The sequence below is a fragment of the Rhinopithecus bieti genome, unplaced genomic scaffold, assembly GCF_001698545.2.
Source record: "Rhinopithecus bieti isolate Rb0 unplaced genomic scaffold, ASM169854v2 scaffold_12667, whole genome shotgun sequence".
Taxonomy (NCBI): Eukaryota; Metazoa; Chordata; class Mammalia; order Primates; family Cercopithecidae; genus Rhinopithecus; species Rhinopithecus bieti.
The window spans coordinates 365,473-385,380 of record NW_016807256.1 but is presented as its reverse complement, the minus strand read 5'-3'; the positions used below and the strand labels follow the sequence as shown (position 1 = coordinate 385,380).

The 19,908-nt window shown below is 59.8% G+C and overlaps 3 protein-coding genes across 5 annotated transcripts; 2 read left to right on the top strand and 1 right to left on the bottom strand.

Annotated features, from left to right (window-relative positions):
• The first annotated feature begins 328 nt into the window (after positions 1 to 328).
• Positions 329 to 5,044, top strand: SRPK3 (SRSF protein kinase 3). 2 transcript variants are annotated; one of them, XM_017880772.1, is made up of 15 exons: positions 329 to 503; positions 575 to 705; positions 854 to 962; positions 1,092 to 1,179; positions 1,469 to 1,556; positions 2,116 to 2,222; positions 2,297 to 2,462; positions 2,564 to 2,589; positions 3,053 to 3,182; positions 3,272 to 3,511; positions 3,592 to 3,692; positions 4,050 to 4,157; positions 4,234 to 4,303; positions 4,389 to 4,481; positions 4,644 to 5,044. In XM_017880772.1, the coding sequence occupies exons 1-15, from the start codon at positions 424 to 426 to the stop codon at positions 4,826 to 4,828; spliced, it is 1,722 nt and encodes a 573-aa protein (XP_017736261.1). In that variant the 5' UTR covers positions 329 to 423; the 3' UTR covers positions 4,829 to 5,044. The 2 variants fall into 2 exon arrangements, with proteins under 2 accessions (XP_017736261.1, XP_017736260.1); XM_017880771.1 differs by having other exon boundaries at positions 3,050 to 3,182.
• Positions 5,045 to 5,049: 5 nt separating this feature from the next.
• Positions 5,050 to 14,719, bottom strand: IDH3G (isocitrate dehydrogenase (NAD(+)) 3 non-catalytic subunit gamma). Of its 2 annotated transcripts, none has more exons than XM_017880774.1 (13): positions 14,441 to 14,719; positions 10,699 to 10,740; positions 10,453 to 10,464; positions 10,081 to 10,178; positions 9,597 to 9,709; positions 7,383 to 7,443; positions 7,131 to 7,263; positions 6,773 to 6,906; positions 6,356 to 6,458; positions 6,104 to 6,250; positions 5,665 to 5,759; positions 5,522 to 5,582; positions 5,050 to 5,257 (listed from the first exon to the last, which is right to left on the bottom strand). In XM_017880774.1, exons 1-13 carry the CDS (start codon positions 14,519 to 14,521, stop codon positions 5,156 to 5,158), a joined length of 1,182 nt encoding a protein of 393 aa, XP_017736263.1. In that variant the 5' UTR covers positions 14,522 to 14,719; the 3' UTR covers positions 5,050 to 5,155. The 2 variants fall into 2 exon arrangements, with proteins under 2 accessions (XP_017736263.1, XP_017736262.1); XM_017880773.1 differs by having other exon boundaries at positions 10,699 to 10,794; positions 14,441 to 14,694.
• On the top strand, positions 14,699 to 18,722 carry SSR4 (signal sequence receptor subunit 4). The gene is made up of 6 exons (XM_017880776.1): positions 14,699 to 14,950; positions 16,615 to 16,733; positions 17,697 to 17,771; positions 17,965 to 18,054; positions 18,298 to 18,363; positions 18,559 to 18,722. The coding sequence occupies exons 1-6, from the start codon at positions 14,884 to 14,886 to the stop codon at positions 18,661 to 18,663; spliced, it is 522 nt and encodes a 173-aa protein (XP_017736265.1). The 5' UTR covers positions 14,699 to 14,883; the 3' UTR covers positions 18,664 to 18,722.
• Positions 18,723 to 19,908: the final 1,186 nt, after the last annotated feature.

Genomic DNA, 19,908 nt, shown 5'->3' with positions numbered 1-19,908 from the left:
GTCAGAGATTGGCCTAAGGACCAGGTTGCCAAGCGGAGCACGTCCCCACAGTCGGCACTGGAGAACGGGAGCCCGACCTAGGCTACGGGTTGCTTCACCCCTGCGTGGACCTCCCCCTCGGCTGGGGTGTGGAGGCTAAGCCTGGGGGTCCAGTTGTCCCTGGTCCCCAAGCAATAGCCCCTCTGCCTCCAGGGTGGGCCTGGAGCAGGAGGGGGGCTCTGCCCGGGGGCCGGGCTCTCTGGGGCCGCCGTCGCGCCGCCCCCTCCCCGCGCCGCATACCTTGCCCACAGCCGAGCAGCTGGGAGGCTATTTATAAAGGCGGGTGAGATCAGCGGCCGGCCGAGGCTATAAATTCACAGGCCGCGGCCAGGCCCCACAGGAGCAGCCGCCCGGGGCACCGGAGCTGCGGGCTGCGCGGCCGGGATGAGCACGAGCACGGGTGGTGTTGGGGACGACGGCGGCGGCGGCGGCGGCGGCGGTGGCGGCAGCAGCAGCAGCAGCAGGTAGGGCTCGGCTCGGGCACCCGGGGCCCCTGGCGTCTCTCACGCTCACTGCCCACCCACCCCACCCACAGCTCACAGGCCTCCTGCGGGCCCGAGTCCTCAGGCTCCGAACTAGCCCTGGCCACGCCGGCGCCTCAGATGCTGCAGGGGCTTCTGGGCTCTGACGATGAGGAACAGGAAGACCCCAAGGATTACTGCAAGGGTGAGGCTGGGCCTTGGGCACGTGTGGCCTGACGGCCACTACAAGGGACCTGGGCCCACATGGGCCAGATGGCCAATGGGGTCGAGGTGTTTGGGGGCCCAGGGGAGTGAGAACCCCACCACCCCAATCTATCATCTCCCCTTGGCAGGCGGCTACTACCCTGTGAAGATTGGCGACCTGTTCAATGGGCGGTACCACGTGGTGCGCAAACTGGGCTGGGGCCACTTCTCCACCGTCTGGCTCTGCTGGGACATCCAGTGAGTGCCTCCTTCGCCTTCTGGGCCCAGCACTGGCTGGGATCCTGTCCCTGGGTTTGGTTGGGGCCACCCTGATCCCTGCCGTGGGTCCTGCCAGGGCCACAGCCTACAAGGGTCTCGGTATTGCAGGCGCAAGCGCTTTGTGGCCCTGAAAGTGGTGAAGAGTGCAGGACATTACACGGAGACAGCTGTGGATGAGATCAAGCTCCTGAAATGTGTGAGGCACCTCCCTACCCACTCCCAGCTCCCCTGGAGCTGCCTGGGACCTGGCAATGCGGGTGCAGGGCCTGCTGGGGCTCTGTGGGGCAGGGCGGGGCTCCCCGAGGGGCAGCCTCCAGCTGGCTGTGCCAGAGGGGGAGGATCTGGAGGAACGGGCGAGGGACAGGAGGGGTTGGCGACCTTTCTTCCAGCAGGGCCCAGCTGGAGTAGAAGAGGGATACACTGAAGGGAGCTGTGGGCTTCAGGGCAGGGTGGAACTGTCTGTGGCCCCTTGGCTTTTACTCCAGGTCCGAGACAGCGACCCCAGTGACCCCAAAAGAGAGACCATTGTCCAACTCATTGATGACTTCAGGATCTCAGGAGTCAATGGAGTCCGTATCCTTTGCAGGAAGAGCAAAGCAGTGTGGCAGCCAAGGGCCAGCAAACGGGGGGCCCTCACTGCTAGAGCCTGTCTGCAGATCCACACAGTGGGCTTGCATCCCTCCCAGTAACGCAAGCCTCTGGCATGACCCCACCCCCAGGTAATTGTGTTTACGTGGAGGCAGTAATAAGCTAGCGTTGATTGTCCGTGGACGTTGCTGTCACCCCCAAACGGCAGGTGCTGCCTCTGTGGTGCTGCCTTCCCTTTGGGGGACTGCCAAGAGGCCCTATGGCATAACTGGCATGGGAGTGGGCTGGCCTGAGAGGCCTCTGTGCCTGCTTCTCCAGCGCCACCTCTAGGATGACCACAAAATGCACCATCCCAACTGGCATACCTGTTGAGAGCGACAGGGACACTATCGATGACACCAGCATACTGGTGACCAGGACTGCCCCGGGGAGGCCCTGCCTCCCCACCTCCGCATGGCCCAAGCCTTGCCGCTCCCCCAGCTGAGGGTGGGTGGGGCCTGAGCCGCAGCTGGTGTCTACTGTCCACCCTTCACTCCCGGCCTAGATGTGTGTATGGTGCTGGAGGTGCTGGGCCACCAGCTTCTCAAATGGATCATCAAGTCCAACTACCAGGGCCTGCCCGTGCCCTGCGTGAAGAGCATCGTGAGGCAGGTGAGTGCCACCCACTGGGCTGCCCAGCCTGGCCTGAGGGGGAGTTCGTGGAGGTCAGGTGCAACCCTCCGCAGGTGCTGCATGGCCTGGACTACCTCCATACCAAGTGCAAGATCATCCACACGGACATTAAGCCCGAGAACATCCTGCTATGTGTGGGGGACGCCTACATCAGGCGCCTGGCTGCCGAGGCCACGGAGTGGCAACAGGCAGGGGCGCCGCCCCCTTCCCGCTCCATAGGTACCAAGGGTCCACATGGGGCTGGGTCAGGGCCTCTGGGCCTGAACCCTTGCCTGAGTCTCTGTTCCTCCCTGTCTCCTGCTCCCCACCTACACTCCCAGTCAGCACTGCCCCCCAGGAGGTCTTGGTAAGTTGGGGGGCCCCTCTCTCCCATGCCTCCTCTCCCATCCGAGCCAACTGGAGGCCATCTCTGGAGCACACTGGCTTCACTCCCTGCTTCATGCACTCCCACAGTGGTCATCCCGAAAGGCCGGGTGGCTGGGCGGAGGGTGACTCCCGGGATGGTTCAAATGCCCCAAACTGCTCTTGGTGAAAGGATGCCGTCTTTCCCGAGTGGCCACTTCCGGCTGCCTTAGCTTGGGCTGAGAGGGAACACAGAGCACCCTGAGGCGGGCCAGTCAGGTCCTCCCACTCCTAATGGAGCTGTGGGGAGTGGGGCCACAGGCGGGGAGGCAGGGACATTCTGGTGTCCATGGGAGCCCTGGGGCCCGGAGAGGCCTCTTCCCTGGTGGCCATGCAGGGAAACCTCCACTTCATGCTGACTGGGGTGGGCGACAGGAACTCTGGGGTGACCCTGGCTCTGACAGCAGACCGGTAAGCTGTCCAAAAACAAGAGAAAGAAGATGAGGCGCAAACGGAAACAGCAGAAGCGGCTGCTGGAGGAGCGGCTGCGGGACCTGCAGAGACTGGAGGCCATGGAGGCCACGACCCACGCTGAGGGTGAGGGGCCACAGGGGGTACTGGGTCGTGGAGCACAGCAAAGGCTGCAGGGCATCTGCTCAGCAGCTGCCTCCACCCCGTCTCCCTAGACTCTGGCTTGAGACTAGACGGGGGCAGCGGCTCCACCTCCTCTTCAGGCTGCCACCCCGAGGGTGCCAGAGCAGGTCCCTCCCCAGACTCTTCCTCCCCCGCCCCGGGGGATGGCCGTAGCCTCAGCCCCGGCTCACAGACCTCAGGCTTCTCCGGCTCCCTCTTCTCTCCTGCCTCCTGCTCCATCCTCTCCGGCTCATCCAATCAGCGAGAGACCGGGGGCCTCTTGTCACCTAGCAGTAAGTTGGGTGGCGGGTGGCGGGCAGGCAGGGCTGGCAGGAATCGGACCACTTCAGTCTCCCCGCTCTGCCTTCTCCAGCACCATTTGGTGCCTCGAACCTCCTGGTGAACCCCCTGGAGCCCCAAAATGCAGATAAGATCAAGATCAAGATCGCAGACCTGGGCAACGCCTGCTGGGTGGTACGCGCAAGCCTGGGAGAGCAGAGTGGGGGGCCCTGGTCCAAGGGTGGAGGCACAGGGCCACTCTTGGGGAGCCCTGCCCCAGCCTGCAGTGCACATGAACCATCGGCTGGGTGGGCATCGGTCCTGCCCAGTCAACAGCACCGGGGCTGTGGCCAAGGGCAGGGGCCACTAGGAAGGGGTCAGCCTCAGCCTTAGATCACTGGACCTGTCCCTCTTGGAAGATCTGGGGACCCCGAGGCTCAGAGCAAGCCCCACCGAGCTCCTCGGGTAGGTGGATCGGGGTGGGGTAGGAGTCCATGGGGGCAGGCCAGCCTTGGCCCTGGCCCCTGTCCCCAGGGCTCCCCTTGCCTCCAGCACAAGCACTTCACAGAGGACATCCAGACTCGGCAGTACCGGGCCGTTGAGGTGCTGATTGGCGCCGAATATGGCCCCCCAGCAGACATATGGAGCACAGCCTGCATGGTACGCCCACCTGGGCTGCCCTGTGCCCAGGGCCACCAGCCCACTGGCCAGCAGCCTCACTTCCTCCCCCTTCCAGGCCTTCGAGCTGGCCACTGGTGACTACTTGTTTGAGCCACATTCTGGAGAAGACTACAGTCGTGATGAGGGTAAGGGATGAGGGCCCTGGGCTCAGCCGCTCAGCCTCCTGGCCTCCAGGCCTGCCCGCCCCCAACCTCCTCTTTCTGCCCACAGACCACATCGCTCACATCGTGGAGCTTCTGGGGGACATCCCCCCAGCCTTCGCCCTCTCAGGCCGCTATTCCCGGGAGTTCTTCAACCGGAGAGGTGAGGGCCCGGGCAGGCTCAGGCCATGTGGCTGCAGGGAGGGTGGGACAGGGACCTTGGACTCTGCAACAGAGGGAACACTGGGTCCCAGGGGCCAGGGCCTAAGCAGAAGGCAGGCCTGGAGACAGGGACAGAGCCTGACGCCCGCTGGCCTGCCCACAGGAGAGCTGCGGCACATTCACAATCTCAAGCACTGGGGCCTGTACGAGGTGCTCATGGAAAAGTACGAGTGGCCCCTAGAGCAGGCCACGCAGTTCAGTGCCTTCCTGCTGCCCATGATGGAGTACATCCCCGAAAAGCGGGCCAGTGCCGCTGACTGCCTCCAGCACCCCTGGCTCAACCCCTAGGCCCGGCCACGGCTCCGCCTCCAGCTCTCCCTGCCTTGAGGGAAAAGTGGCACAGCTCCCCACAACTGCAGGGCAGAAGAGAAGCTGGAGCCAGGCCCGGCTCTCAGAGCGTGTTCTGCCTGAGACCCCCAGGAGGGCCCTTGGAGAAAGTGTGTGTGTTCCTTTCTTAATAAAGCGTGGACTGAACATCGGTGCCTGGAGTGAGGGAGGCCCACGTCAAGTCTAGGCAGAAGCTGCTTTATTCTGGGCTCTGCCTACCAGGCTGGCTGGGGTGCTGGGGTGGGAAGGAGAATCCAAGGAGCAAACCAAGAAGGTCCCAGGGCCAGCCTAGGCCTCCACGGCCCGGCCATTGATGACGCGGATGTGGCGGATAATGTCCTGGATGGCTTCAGATGTTGTGCCCTGGCCCCCAATGTCTGGAGTGTGCATCTGTAGGACACAGGCAGGCTTGGCACACGCCAGGCCCTGCCATTCCCCGCTGTACAGGTGGCCCAGGGCTACCCACTGTCTCCTGTGGCGTGCAGGGCTGGGACTGCCACAGGAGGGGAGTGGCACCAGCTAAGGGCCAGAAGGTGGTGTGGGATCCATTACCACCCTCCCCTGGGGACCACGGTCAGTGCATGAGGTGGGCTACAGGAGGCTGCAGGGGGAGACTGCGTGGGGCAGCAGGGTAGGGTGCAAGGGGAACCTCACATTCTCATTGTCCATGGACGCCAGGACAGCCTTACGGATGGAAGTGGCATAGGAGTGCAGCCTAGAGGACGGGACAGCCAGGCTTCAGTCCCTGGGGCCCGGAGGGCTGGCCAGGGGCTCGCGGGGCACCGGGAACCACTCACTTGAGGTGGTCGAGCATCATGCAGCTGGCCAGCAGGGTGGCCGTGGGGTTGGCGATGTTCTTATTGGCGATACTCTTGCCGGTGTTCCTCGTAGCCTGGGGAGGCAAGACGAAGGAGAGTGGGTGGAGGGCAGAAGGATGGTGACTCTGCTCCTGTGACGTGTCCAGAAGAGGCCACTCCATAGGGACAAAAGCCCACCAGCAGGTGCCAGGGGCCGGGGGAGGGTGTGGGAACAGACAGCTTATGGGGACAGGCTTTCCTCGTGGGGTGGTGAAAACGTTCTGGAATGACATGGTGGTGATGGCAGTACAACCCTGGATATCCAAAAAACTACTAAATCATGCACTTTGAACGGGCGAACCTGATGGGATGAGTGTGCCTCAGTAAGTCTGTGAACCGGAAAAAGGCGGCAAGCTGCACCCCTGCCCCCAGTACTCACCGTTTCAAACACTGCGTACACATGGCCATAGTTGGCCCCAGCCACAAGGCCTGGGCCCCCAACCAGTCCTGCGCAGACGTTGTTGACAATGTTGCCATAGAGATTGGGCATCACCATGACATCAAATTGCTGGGGTCGGGACACCAGCTACGGGACAAAGAGGGGGCTGGCTGAGGGGCAGATTTGGGAGCATGGGTGACAGAAGACCAGGGTACCCAGGGCAGGGGGGGATAGCACTGGGCAGGCTAATACCTGCATGGTGGTGTTGTCCACAATCATGTTCTCGAAGGTGATCTGGGGGTAGCGGGCTGCCACCTCCCTGCAGCACTGGAGGAAAAGCCCATCGCCCAGTTTCCTGGTGAGGGGTTAGGAACAGGACACCAGCTTGGCCATCGCAAGTCAGCCGGAGGCATGGGGCATGCAGAGGCCCCAGGAGGCTGGGGTCTGAATTCTAACCTGTCCCTCACCAGCAAAACGGACAGAATCCCACCCTACCTCCCCTAAGTGTGGGCTCTGGCAATGCCTCGAGGGCAACAGGGCACTCGCCTGGGGTGGCCCCTCGGTGGCTAGCTGGGCTTTTGGACCACAAATCCCTGAGAACAGGCCCAAGCAGGCCACTGCAGCTGCTTCTGGACTACTCTCAGAGGGGTCAGGGGACAGGGGGCATACATGATGTTGGCCTTGTGCACGGCCGTCACTTTCTTGCGCCCGCTCTCCTGCGCCAGCTTGAAGGCGTACTCGGCAATGCGCAGGGACTTGGCCTTGGTGATGATCTTCAGGCTCTCCACCACTCCCGCCACGCTCTGAGGAGGGGATGGGGAGAAGAGACCCATGTGCTACTGAAGAGCGGCACTGGCCAAACAAGCTGGTGTGACGGGGCCACAGTGGGAAGCACCCCAGCTGCGTATTTCTGACTTCTCCCTCGGGCACAGCCCCTGCCCTCTGAGGGTACACCTGTCCCTGGTTCCTTAAGCTCTCCCCTTAATCTTGACCCTAGGGGGGCTCATCCTGGGCCGCCCATGCACACCTCATGCTCCAGGCTGCTATACTCGCCCTCTGTGTTCTCCCGGACAATGAGGATGTCTATGTCCTTGTGCCGGGTCACCACGCCTGGCAGGCTCTTACAGTGAATGACGTTGGCATAGAGGTCCAGGCTGGTGCTGGGAGGGGACAGAGAAAGAGGCTGCTAGGCCTGACAGGTGGCTGACTGGAGCCAGACTCCGCTGGCTCACCCCACCTTAGCCCCACCGAGCCCCCAGCCCGCACACCCGGATCTCACCGAAGGATGTTGTTTCGAGATTTGTGCGACGGTGGCAGGTTATGGTTGGTTTCAATGTTGCCTGCAAAACACAACACAGGCTTAGTGGCACTGCCCATCCCCACCCCACTTCAGTAGGGCAGCTGAAGTCTGCCAGGGTCAGGAGAAGACTTGGGGAGCAAAAATGCTGAATGGAACAATAGAATGCAACTCCCAGTCTAAGCCCCACAAGGCTATATGCTCAGGGATCTCGAAGGGTGCCTGGTGGAGCAGGTGCTCCATGAATAACCACTGAGCGGTGGAATGAACAAGTCAATAAATGAATAAAGGCTGGCAACCGGCCAGGCGGCCATGCCATTCCCTGTCCAGGCTCTGGAGCAACAGAAAGTGACCAGTCTTTACTAACAGGCTGGCCGGCCAGGCTGGAGCTAGCAAGGTGGCCTTGGTGGTGTTACTGCCAGGACCCCACGTCAAGGCACCACACTCAGAGGCAGGCAGGGGCTGCCTGGAGAAGGCCACGGATTGGCCGGGCCCTGCCCTACGACCCAGGACACCTGGAGTAAGGGAAGCAGAGGCTGGTGGCCGCTGGAGACAGCAGTCAGAGGGTGCCAAACAGAGGCCACCTGCTGGTGAGCGCCACCCCGTCCAGATCGCTCCACTGAGTGCAGGGCTCCCCTGTGGCTGGCACGAAGGCCCCTCCACTTGACTGCCAGGGCCTGGGCTCCTCCCGGGCTCATTTTTGCTCACACGCTCCTCACACAGTACAGGTAATGGGCTGAGTGTGCAAAATGAGCGATGGAAGCAGTTTAAGAACCTCAAGCGAAGCCCCGAGAATCCCTGCCTGGGCTGTGCCATCCACCCCCAGGCTGGCTGCAGCCGAAGCACCAGGCAGAGGGTCAGAACTACATCTCTGTGATACCTGGTTTGTGAAGAAAGACGTTGAGGGTCAAAGCTGACCCCAGCAGAGATGACTGTCTCAAGAAGGAAGGAGGGCTGGGAGGGAGCCCGTCAGGGAGCCTGTCACTGGACAGACGCACACACAGCTGCTCCCACTCGAATACCAGCATCATAGCGCAAACAGGCCCGAGGAGGCGTTCACCCAGTCTCCAAGCACAAGGGTCCTCTCTAGTCAGACAAGCCCTGAAATCAGAGCCGTGGGACCCCACAAGAGTCAGCTCAGAGGGAGGTAAAAGAAATCATGCAGGCTGGGCGTGATGGCTCACGCCCGTAATCCCAGCACTTTGGGAGGCTGAGGTGGGTGGATCACTAGGTCAGGTACTGAAAATACAAAAATCAGCTGGGCGTGGTGGCACATGCCTGTAATCTCAGCTACTCGGGAGGCTGAGGCAGGAGAATTGCTTGAAACTGGAAGGCAGAGGCTGCACTGAGCCGAGATTGCACCACTGCACTACATCCTGGGCAACAGAGCGAGACTCCATCTCAGAAAAAAAAGCAAGAGGCCGGGCACGGTGGCTCAAGCCTGTAATCCCAGCGGGAGGCCGAGACGGGTGGGATCACGAGGTCAGGAGATCGAGACCATCCTGGCAACACAAGTGAAACCCCGTCCTTACTGATAGTAAAGATACAAAAAATTAGCCGGGCCCGAGGTGGCGGGCGCCTGTAGTCCAGTTCTAGGGAGGCTGAGGCAGGAAGAATGGCATAAACCCGGGAGGCGGAGCTTGCCATGAGCTGAGATCCAGCACTGCACTCCAGCCTGGCGACAGAGCAAGACCTCCGTCTCAAAAAAAAAAAAAAAAAAAGAAAGAAAAAAGCAAGAAAGAAAACAAGAAAGCAGCCGGGCGTGGTGGCTCACGCCTGTAATCCTAGCACTTTTGGGAGGCTGAGGCGGGTGGATCACAAGGTCAGGAGATTGAGACCATCCTGGCTAACACGGTGAACCTCTGTCTCTACTGAAAACACAAAAAAAATTAGCCGGGCGTGATGGCGGGCGTCTGTAGTCCCAGCCGCTCGGGAGGCTGAGGCAGGAGAATGGTGCGAACCCAGGAGGTAGAGCTTGCAGTGAGCCAAGATCCCGCCACTGCGCTCCAGCCTGGAAGACAGAGCAAGACTCTGTCTCAAAAAAAAAAGAAAAGAAAACAAGAAAGCAAACAAGCAAGAAAACAAGCAAGAAAACAAACAAGAAAGCAAGCAAGAAAGCAAGCAAGAAAGAAAGGAAGGAAGGAAGAAAGAAATCACACCTAGGGCCCCATCCTGGCCCCTGGCCCTGGAGCTCACCCTTCAGGGCCACACGGTTCCGGCGGATGGCCATGATGGCATTGCGAATGTCATCTTCATCAGCGTTGGAACTCACGTGCACCTCTTCAAAGTCCACTGGTACACATGCGTGCCTGAGGGAGAGCAGGGTCAGGGAGGCTGGCCCAGGCCCTCCCCGCACCTCCTCCAGGAAGCCTGCCCAGGCTACCACTCTCCTGTTGCTACCTGCCCTGATCTGGCTCTAACTGAGAAGGGACTGGGCCCACTTTCACCAACTGATGGGGATGTGCTTGAACTCCACAATGCACACTGTGGCAGGACTGGTGCCACCTTCCCCAAGCCCAGGCCAGCCTGGCGCCATCACAGGCCATGCGACGCAAGGCCTGGGCTTACAGGTAGTCCTGCCATGGCCTCACCAAGTGCTTCTGGGCGCAATGCCCCTCTTGGCACAAAGTCCTCAGGGCCCCCTGGCTGAGGACAATGCGGGTACCCAGGAGCTCCATACCTGAAGACGGACTTGACATGCAGCATGAGCTCCGGCCCAATGCCATCCCCTGGGATCATGGTCACTGTGTGCCGCCCGCCATACTTAGCTGATGGAGGCTGTGGGAGGCAGAGAGTGAAGGTGGGCCTTTGGGGATCCCACATGCCTCCAGCTCGGCCCCCATGGGCTCCAGCTAGTTCCCTTCTTCCCATTGGCGCTGACTCCACAGGCCACCCCGTCACAAGGTGCCAACTTGGGGCAGCCCCGTCCCAGACAGGGCTGCTCATCCAGGACTCCTGAGTCAGCAGCAGCCCAACCCCACCTGGAATTTAGTCAACCCCAAAGCAACTAAGAGCCCCCCAAACCTAACAGGCAGAGAAGAAGAATACTCACAATTGTTTGTTGCTAGAAAGGAGGAGAAAGGAAGAAGACATAATTAGCCAAGGTTCCAAGAGCAAAGCTGTGACCAGGAAAGTGGGGCCTTTTCCCGGGGGGATGCTGGCCAGTACAACTCCCAGAAGAGGGGTGGGTAACCCGTGGGGACCGCATCTCAGAAGACAGGACACAGGCCGTGCGCACACGCGTACGACTGCAGCCACATGGAGACAGACACATGCGTGGGCACGGGCAGGTACTTACTGAAGAGATGCTCCTCGAGGGGACCTCGTGGGCACCTAGAACCTGGCAGAGACCAAACACCAGAGGTTGGTTTGATGTCCAGCCCAGAAAGCCAAGCTAGAAGGAAAAACGGACCGTCCCCACTGTGCCCTGGCGGGTCCCCTGTCTGTGCAGCATGGCCCACTGCCAGGGGCACAATAGACAATTAGCTCCGAAGCCTCTGTCCCCAGGGCCGACCCGCTGGAACACCCGGAAAGCAGAAGGCACTCCAGCCTCCTGCCTCCTTCGGCTCTTCGGAAAATTTATTTATTTATTTATTTATTCTTTTTTTTTTTTTTTTTTTTGAGACGGGAGGTCTCGCTCTGCGCCCAGGCTGAGTGCAGTGGCCGGATCTCAGCTCACGGCAAGCTCCGCCTCTCGGGTTTACGCCATTCTCCTGCCTCAGCCTCCGAGTAGCTGGGACTACAGGCACCCGCCCACCGCGCCTTGGCTATTTTTTGTATTTCTTAGTAGAGACGAGTTTCACTGTTTAGGCCAGGATGGTCTCGAATCTCTGACCTTGTGATTCCACCGTCTCGGCCTCCCAAAGTGCTGGGATTACAGGCGTGAGCCACCGCGCCCGGCCTCGGAAAATTTCTTAAAAGGCGTGTCCCTGCCCTCCCTTCTCTTTTTTGCTTCTGATTATTTTCTTGGCCAGTTATTCCTGCTCAGCGATGCTTGTAACATGCGAAAATTGGCAAACTAACCCTGGTACAGCAGAGAAACCATTACGAAAAAGCACAGATCCATGACAACAGTCATGTTATCACTTCGCTGAGCACTTTTCCTTATTACAAAAGCGGCATGTGGTCGCTACGGAAAACGCAGAATAGGGAGATAAGAAGGTAGTACCCAGCCTTCAGCCTCCCTGAGACAAGTACTGTTGGCCCCCTGGGGAATGGCCCTGCGGTGTTAGAAACTGAAAACAAATGTGTAGGGACATCCAGCCATTTCTGGAAGGTTGCTAACAGAAACCCAACTCTAGGAAGGCCTTCGGAAAAGACCACTGGATGCCAAATGTCCCCAACGCCCTGCCTGGAAATGCCGGACAGCTTCAGAGCCAAAGCTGCCTAAGCCAAATGTGCCAGGTGCCAAGTGACCTGCTGTCCTGGAAGAAGCCCCACCTAGGAACACACCTGAGATGGTGGCAGAGCCAAGGTCTTCCCCGTTACTTGGGGATGTCCTGCCACTTGACCACCAGACAGGAGCAAACTGTTCCAGCCAATGGCAGAAGCATCACAGCCATTGGCCAAAGAGCCATGCCTTCCTGCTAGAAGTCCAGAAGGCTCAGGTGGAGTCTGACCTCTCCCTGTCTGTGTGTATCTGGCCGGCATTCGCAAGGGGCCCACTTGCCCAAGCGCTGGCAGTGCAGATGTACCACTCATCAGTCCAAGCCAGGGGCTAGGAGAGGGTGACCACAAGGACCACAGCCCCGAGTGGAGCTCAGCTGATCTGTGTGGCACCTGGATCTGCAACCACAGGCACAGTTGGGACTTTTCTGTCTTCTCTCTAGCGCTCGTCAGCATCTGAAATCATCTTATTTGGGGGCTCTTGTAAGCACGCAGAAGGTGGCTTCGATGGACCTTCCTCCAGGGAGCTCTCCCTGATACCCTAAGGCTACTGAGCTGGGATCCTAAGGTCCTACTTACTCCCTTCCCTAGGTCGTCACTGCATTGCTCCCTCCTCAACCCCTGAGCCCGAGAGGAGGGGCCAAGTCAGTCTGGTCCAATACTGTCACCCTAGGACCCAGCACAGCACCTGGCCCAGAGCTAGGACATAAGGAACATTTCCCGAGTGAACAAGCACCTCAGAAAATGAAGAAAGAACTGGAGACTAGGAAGGCCTCGGTCCAAATCCACCATCCACTCCTCTCAAGATGGCTTCATGGCCTCATTTGAAATTCACAGAATGGAGGTACCTACTTTCCGTGACTGTTGGAAAGATTAGGCGAGAGGAGGTGTGTGAGTTGCTCACAGTAGCTAGTGCTACATAGCACGCCTGCCCCTTTACCCCACTGGCACCTCAGGTCAGAGTTCAAGGCTGGTGTCCCTGGGGGGTCACAGGTGGACCCCTGCAGCTCCGAGCAGTAGTTCCTCCTGGGCTTCAGCTGCAGCAGCAAGCCAATCTCCTGAGGGCATGGACCTCCCTCACAGATGGCAACATCACCACCAGGGCTGAACCTCTCCGTCACCCGGTCCCTGTGCCAGGTGTTCCTTTGGACTTTGGCAAAAGACCCAGAGAGCGCTCCAGATGGACTTCCCTGACCGTACTGTACAGATGCAGGCACTTTCCTTCAGGAGGTCGCAAAGGCTCTGCCTTGTGCCCTGACTTCCCTGTGAAGCCACCAATCAAAGGAGCCAGGTGTGAGGCAGGATGCAATATGCACACACCTCCCGCTCTCCCATCACCCTTTCATAGTTCCACAGAAAGAAAGAACATCCACAGCCTACATCTTATGCCTGCTGAGGCTTCTCTCTTTGGCACATTTCTGTCGGACCATGTGCCAATGGCGGCTGCATGTTCTCCCATGGCGTCCAAATCAGTGGGATCCAAGACCTGGGGTTCCTCTGTAAGGGTTCCCATACCCAGGACAATCAGTCTCAGGGCAAGGCACTGCCCAGCTACCCATCGTTCACTGTCCCCTACTCCCACCCCAACGCACACACAAGCACACACACGGGAAGGTCAAAGAGGAGGCACATGTCTTCACCGACAGCCTACAGGAGCCCAGTTGCTAGAGCCATCAGAGCCTCTGGAAAGCCACTATATGCTGCCGTCCTTTCAGCAGCAAGGTGGGAGAAGTCGGCATCGTCAAGAGAATTTCATTAGGCACAAGCACCTCCCCCAGATGTCAGAAGGAGAAAACACAGCAAGTAGAGGTGTCCCTGGGGAGTGGCAACAAAGTCACGGAGTTCTGGAAAGTCAGAGTTGACAGGATCCTTTGAGAACATGAAGTCTCCCCTCCGGGTTCCAAAGGGGAAACTGGAACCCACAGAGAGGAGAAACTGGCCTAAGGTCACGCACTGGGTCAGTGGGGGAGCATGGCCTAGAAGTCAAACCTCTTACCCATCAGGGCCAGGTGCTGGCTCACAGCTGCTTCAGATGGTTTCCAGCCCACCTAGAACCTAAATTAACCTCTTCTTAAATAAGTGTAAGGAAAGAGGACTCAGACCTGAATACGCAAGACCGCAGACCGAGAAAAGCAGAAGCAAAACCCCCGCAGCCTCAGAAACCCTAGCTCCTTCCCACTCCAGGCGCCTCGGGGGGAAGGCATCTGGGGCTCTAAGACTGTGGGAGGATGGGGTATGACTAGCAAAGTCCGGTTCTTTGCCACGGGGACAGGTGGCAAACTGGTCAACGAGACGGGAACCCGTGGAGATATTTGAGTCCCGGAACCGGATTCCCGAAGCGGTTTGAGAAAGGCAGGCCGGGATACGTGAGTGACTGCGTCAGAAGGCTCCTTCAAGGACAGTAAGGAGGTGACAGCCGCCGTGGCTCACTCTCCCGGCCCGTCCGGAGCCCCCTCGCCACCCGATGCAGACGCCCTGGGGGAGCCGGCCCAGGGCCAATTTCGGCCAATCCCCTCAGTGACGGCGGAGGCGGCCAATCAACCCCGGCGCGCAGCCCTCTCCTAGCCAATCGGACTCCAGACTGCTTCGGGAGCGGCTACCCCACCGCTCCCCCGCGAGCGCTGCCGCGGTCCGGTGGCCCTTTCCCTGCTCACCTCCCAGGGACGGCAGAGAAGGGCTGGCCTGAGCACTGCCTTCGCAGCGCCGCCGGCGACCGTCGCTACCTTCAGCGCCATGACGGAAAGTGACAGCCTCCGCACGTCCCGACACGCAGACACCGCTCTCGCGAGAGTTCGACGGGGTGCGAAGTTTCGGGGACCGGCGCGGGCCCGGTACTGCGCACGCGCGCGGTCTCACCGATTCCCACGCCCCCTTCCGGCGCCTAGAGCGCCGCTGCCGCCATGTTGAGGGGGGTTCGCGACCAGCTGGGCCCCTGGCTCGGGGAGGGGCCACGTCAGTGCTGCCAGAGACGTCACAATACCGGCCCGGCCCTTTGGTGCACGATTGGCTGCCGCTGTCACTTACGCGTCGCTCTTCCTCGTTTGCCCCTCGTGTTCATGGGAGCTCGTTTTCTTTTCCTCTAGGCAGAGAAGAGGCGATGGCGGCGATGGCATATCTCGGCGCCCTGGCGCTGCTCCTGCTGTCCAGCCTCTCCCGCTGCTCAGGTAGCGGCCCAGTCGGGGCTTCTTTCTGGCGAGCCGCTGACCCACCCCACGTGGTGTTGCGGGGAGGAGGGATGCGGGGGTCTGGCCTTTCGGGGTCCGTCGCTGAGGGCCGGGCCTTCTTCCGAGAGGCAGGCGGCCTTGGGACGCGGGGACCAAAGCACCTCGGGCACATTTACCGGCAGCCAGGCTTTTCCTTGTCTGCCCATACGAAGAGGAGTCCCGGAGCCTCCACCGTGCGCCTGGCCCCCAGCTCCAGCACGGAACGTGACACATGTCCCCGCTCCCGCTCCCTGCGGGGTCGGACCAGAACGAAGCTTTGTAGCGCTGAGCGATCGCAGGGCTGGAGGAGCCACATGAGCTAGGAAGGGACCTCAGTGAGGAGAGGGAGCAAGAACGGGGCGAGTTAGATGGGGAGCCAAAGGTGCGCAGGACCTTGAGTGCCAGGCCGAAGACTGGCTTTTCCGGAGGGCCCTGCCTTACCCTTACCAAAGTTTTCGGCAGAGCCGACCAGGGGTCCCGTCGATTTGCGTTCATGAGGGTCTGAGGCTCCAGAGTGTGTTTAGGAGGTGGCTGCAGCAGCCAGTCCCGGGCCCGGGGGCCAGGACTGGACAGGGGTGGCTTTCTGCACATTCCCTTTTCTGCCGTCCTTTAGGCCAGTAGCCTTGCTGCCTGCAACGTTTTGCCAGTCTAACTGGCCTCCCTGCCCGCACCCTCTTGTCTGCTCCTCAGGAATTCCCTGAGTTATAGCCAGGGACTTATCCGGAGGACAAGCCTGGCATAAAACCCTTCGGGGGCTCCCCTGCGCCACAGGAAGCAGGCCCAACTTAGGCGGGACACAGAAGGGCTGGTAGCATCTGGCCCATGAGAATGGCCTGCACGCTGTTCTAGGGATCTGCCTCCTGTGGTCCAGACCCAGAGCCTTCTCTGGCGTCCTCTGCTGAAGCCGTCATTCTGCCAGGGCATCACAGTTGGACAGCTGGTGACTGAGAACGTTCCCATTTTGGGGAGCGTTTGTTTCACACCGTCTGATGTAGGCGGCAGCCTATCTTTCCTGTGGGCCTCTGTGGTTATGGAGAAGGCTAAGACAGGGTCCTTTCTCTCACAGCTAACAAGTTGTGCTTGTGGAACCAGAGTCTCTCCCGTTTGCTTCCTCAGGAGACGCTGGGGCCAGTCTTGGCCTTCTGTCAACTGGCCAGGGGCAGAGACCCTTTCTCATCTCGAAAGCCCCAGTGCATTGCCTGCCTGCAGCCCCTACCCCCGATGTCTCTGCTGAGGATGCCTTCAGTAACTCGTCCAGGCCGTTTGTGGTTCTGAATTGAGGCTGGCCTGGCCCCCTGGCCTCCGTGTCATAGGTCTAAGCGTTGGCATGTATTGTCCAGTGAATCCAGCGCCCACCTGCCACCAGCACACGCGTTCGCTCTTCCTGCACACCTCCAGAAAGCCGGCCTTGCCCCTCTCCAGTCTGCTTTCACAGCCATCCCACCTACCTTGCCACTGCATTTGTGACCGAGCACTTGGATCTGTCTGGATCCCACCTGGAAGGGGCGGGAGGATCCCGTGCGTCCCCAGCTGATCGGTGTTGTGAGGCAGGGCCCGGCCATCCTGCCCTCAGACTGGGATACTCGAGCTGGCCTTACCCAAGCATCTCTCCCTCTTCCTTGCAGCTGAGGCCTGCCTGGAGCCCCAGATCACCCCTTCCTACTACACCACTTCTGACGCTGTCATTTCCACCGAGACTGTCTTTATTGTGGAGATCTCCCTGACATGCAAGAACAGGGTCCAGGTGAGACAGTGGGGTCTCAGACAAGAGGGCGGGTGGGGGGAGCTCCTTACTGCCAGTTGATGGGGGACCCATGTCGACAGAGATTCCAACTCTTGGGGTGCCGGAGAGATCGGGGCACGGCAATGCCAGATCCTAGCCAGTGTTGACAGGTCACCTTCCTCACCTGCTTTGTGTGCTGTGCCTACACGAGGTAACACTGGGCTCACAACCTGTTTCCCGAATGAGTATCTGAACCGGGAGAAAGGGCAGCCCACCCTGGTTGCCATTGGCCAGTTTGTCTGTGTGGGTGTTTGGTCTTTGTTTTTGTTTTTTGTTTGTTTTGAGATAGGGTCTCACTCTGTTGCCCCGGCTGGAGTGCATTGGCACGATCTTGGCTCATTGCAGCCTCCGCCTCCCGGGTTCAAGAGATTCTCCCCTCAGTCTCCTGAGTAGTTGGGATGACAGGTGCTCACCACCATGCCCAGCTAAGTTTTGTATTTTTTGGTAGAGACAGGGTTTCGGGTGTTTTAACTTCAAGATTGAAGAGCCTTGGCCTTGGCCCCTGACCTACGTTCCCAAAAGTCCAAAGAAGGAAATGGGGCCTTTTTTTTGGGTATGGCCCTCTTAGGGTAAAGCACCCCTTGGGCAGCCCACTGGGCAGCCCTGAGCGCAGCACCTCCCTTGTAGACTCAGGAAAATCACTCGGCCCTTTTGATCATCCCGCCCTTGCTCACAGTCAGCAGAATTCCTGTGCGTCCAGTTAGGTCCGACCATGGGGATCTGGCCTTGTGCCTCCGTAGTGAAGACCGACGCAGAGGGCCAGTCACAGGGTTGGTGAGTGTTACCTGGAACCTCCTGCCAGGGACACTGCAGCCCCCAACTGGGCCTAGCCTACCCATCTGCAGGCCGTGTGAGCAGCGCACAGGGTTCCTCTGCCTACACCCAGAGAGGGCAGAAGGTGACCCTGCCTTTGTCTCCACCTAGAACATGGCTCTCTATGCTGACGTCGCTGGAAAACAGTTCCCTGTCACCCGAGGCCAGGACGTGGGGCGTTACCAGGTGAGGGCCGAGGGTTCCCTTGCCACGGGGCTCCCTGCTCCCGGGTATGACCTGAAGCCCCAGGGGTGGCCGGTCAACCAGGGCCAGGGGCTGTGGGCTCTGGCTGCTGGAGTGCTGTGGTGTGGGCACTGGTGGGCAGGGTGGCCCTTCCGTGTCTACTCTGCCCACACCCTGCTCAACACACCCAACCCAGGTGTCCTGGAGCCTGGACCACAAGAGCGCCCACGCAGGCACCTATGAAGTCAGATTCTTCGACGAGGAGTCCTACAGCCTCCTCAGGAAGGTGAGGGCTCCCGCAGCCCACTGGGCTCCCCTGTCCCTGGGGAGCAGGATGGGCCGGGTTGGGAGGCGCTGGCAGCGAGTCCTGAGCTGGGTGGCCTTTCTGTGATCCTGTCTCCTTCTCAGTGTCTCTCGCCCATTTCTCTCCTTTCCTTTTCTGGGGCTCTGGCCAGCGTTCCTATCTCTTTCCACTCCCCTTCCCACCCCCGCACGCTGGGCACCCCTGACCCTGGCACCTCCCTTGCAGGCTCAGAGGAATAACGAGGACATTTCCATCATCCCGCCCCTGTTCACAGTCAGCGTGGACCATCGGGTGAGTGGCCTGGTCTGTCCTCCTTTTTGGAGTTGTTGGGCTGAGTGAAGGTTCTCATCCTCTCCACAGCCCCGGCTCCGCTGCTGGGCCGTGATTGGCCAGCATGTCTTGGTTCCCCTGGTGGAGAGTGACCAGCGCTGGCTGCTCTGCTTGCCTATACCCACCTGAGCTGGCTTGTGATCTCCTTTTTTTCAGGGCACTTGGAACGGGCCCTGGGTGTCCACTGAGGTGCTGGCTGCGGCGATTGGTATCGTGATCTACTACCTGGCCTTCAGCGCAAAGAGCCACATCCAGGCCTGAGGGCGGCACCCCAGCCCTGCCCTTGCTGCCTTCAATAAACATCACAGGACCTGAGGCTGTCGGCTTGCGTTATTGTGCCTTCCCCCGACTGGGAGAGCTGGGGGCCCAGCGTCCCCTTGTCTGCCTGGCCAGCAGAGGCACCAGGCGGGAAAGGGGCAGGCTTTGGTCCAGAACTCCCCTCCTTCCTCCCAATGAAGCCCTCTGTCTGGTCCCCACAGAACCCTGTGTCCACCTTCCCAGTGTCTCTCTCCTGGTTCTGGTGAGGGCAGTGGGCTTGGCCAACTCATCCCCAGGTGGCCCCACAGGCTCCATGGGGAGACAGCCAGCCTGGTCTCCATTATAGCTCCTGTGTTGGAAGCCCCGGGCCCAGTCTGCACGCAGAGGGGTTTCCCTGCGCCGCCCTCAGGCACAGCAAGTTCCCCCACCCTGCCCATGCGGTGTGCAACTGTCTGGGCTCAGCCCCTCCACACTCCACACCCTGACCACACCACCTTGCTTCCAGTGTGCTGCGCCTTCATGGGATATTGGGAAAATACACGCCCATGGCCAGGTGTGGTGGCACACACCTGTAATCCCCACACTTTGTGAGGCCGAGGTGGGAGGATCACCTGAGGTCAGGAGTCTGAGACCAATCTGGGCAACATGGCGAGACCCTGTCTACAGAAAAATTGGCTGGGTGTGGTGGCATGCGCCTGTACTGCCAGCTACTCGACCTGGAGAGGTCAAGGATGCAGTGAGCCATGATCACACCACTGTGCTCCAGCCCAGGTGACAGAATGAGACCTTGTCTCAACAAAACAAAACCCCACCTGTGAGGGGCACATCAACTTCCTCCTAGAGACCCCTCTCCCAAGAGCACCCGTGCCCTCAGGATACCAGGCAGGCATCCCGGCCTGACACACCTGCAGTTCATCCTGCACCTCTCCCATCAGCCTGTTTTTCAGCTTGGCACATGCTGGCTCCTGACTAGCTAATGGCATTCCTTAGTGGCACTGAGGGCCCGTGAGGCAGTGAGGGTCTTGGGGACCAAAGGAATTGGGTGCAAATCCCAGGTGAGCCCTTCCCAGCTATGGGACCCAAGTCAGTTTGCTCAGCTGTGAGGCAGTGACAGTGCCTACTCCAAGGTGTCAGGGAGTCCACTGGTACCAGCCATCAAACTCCTGATGTCTGGGTTACCCATTGGCTGTTACTGGAGAGAAATGGAAATCTCCAGAGGCTATTTTTTTTTTTTTTTTTTTTTTTTTT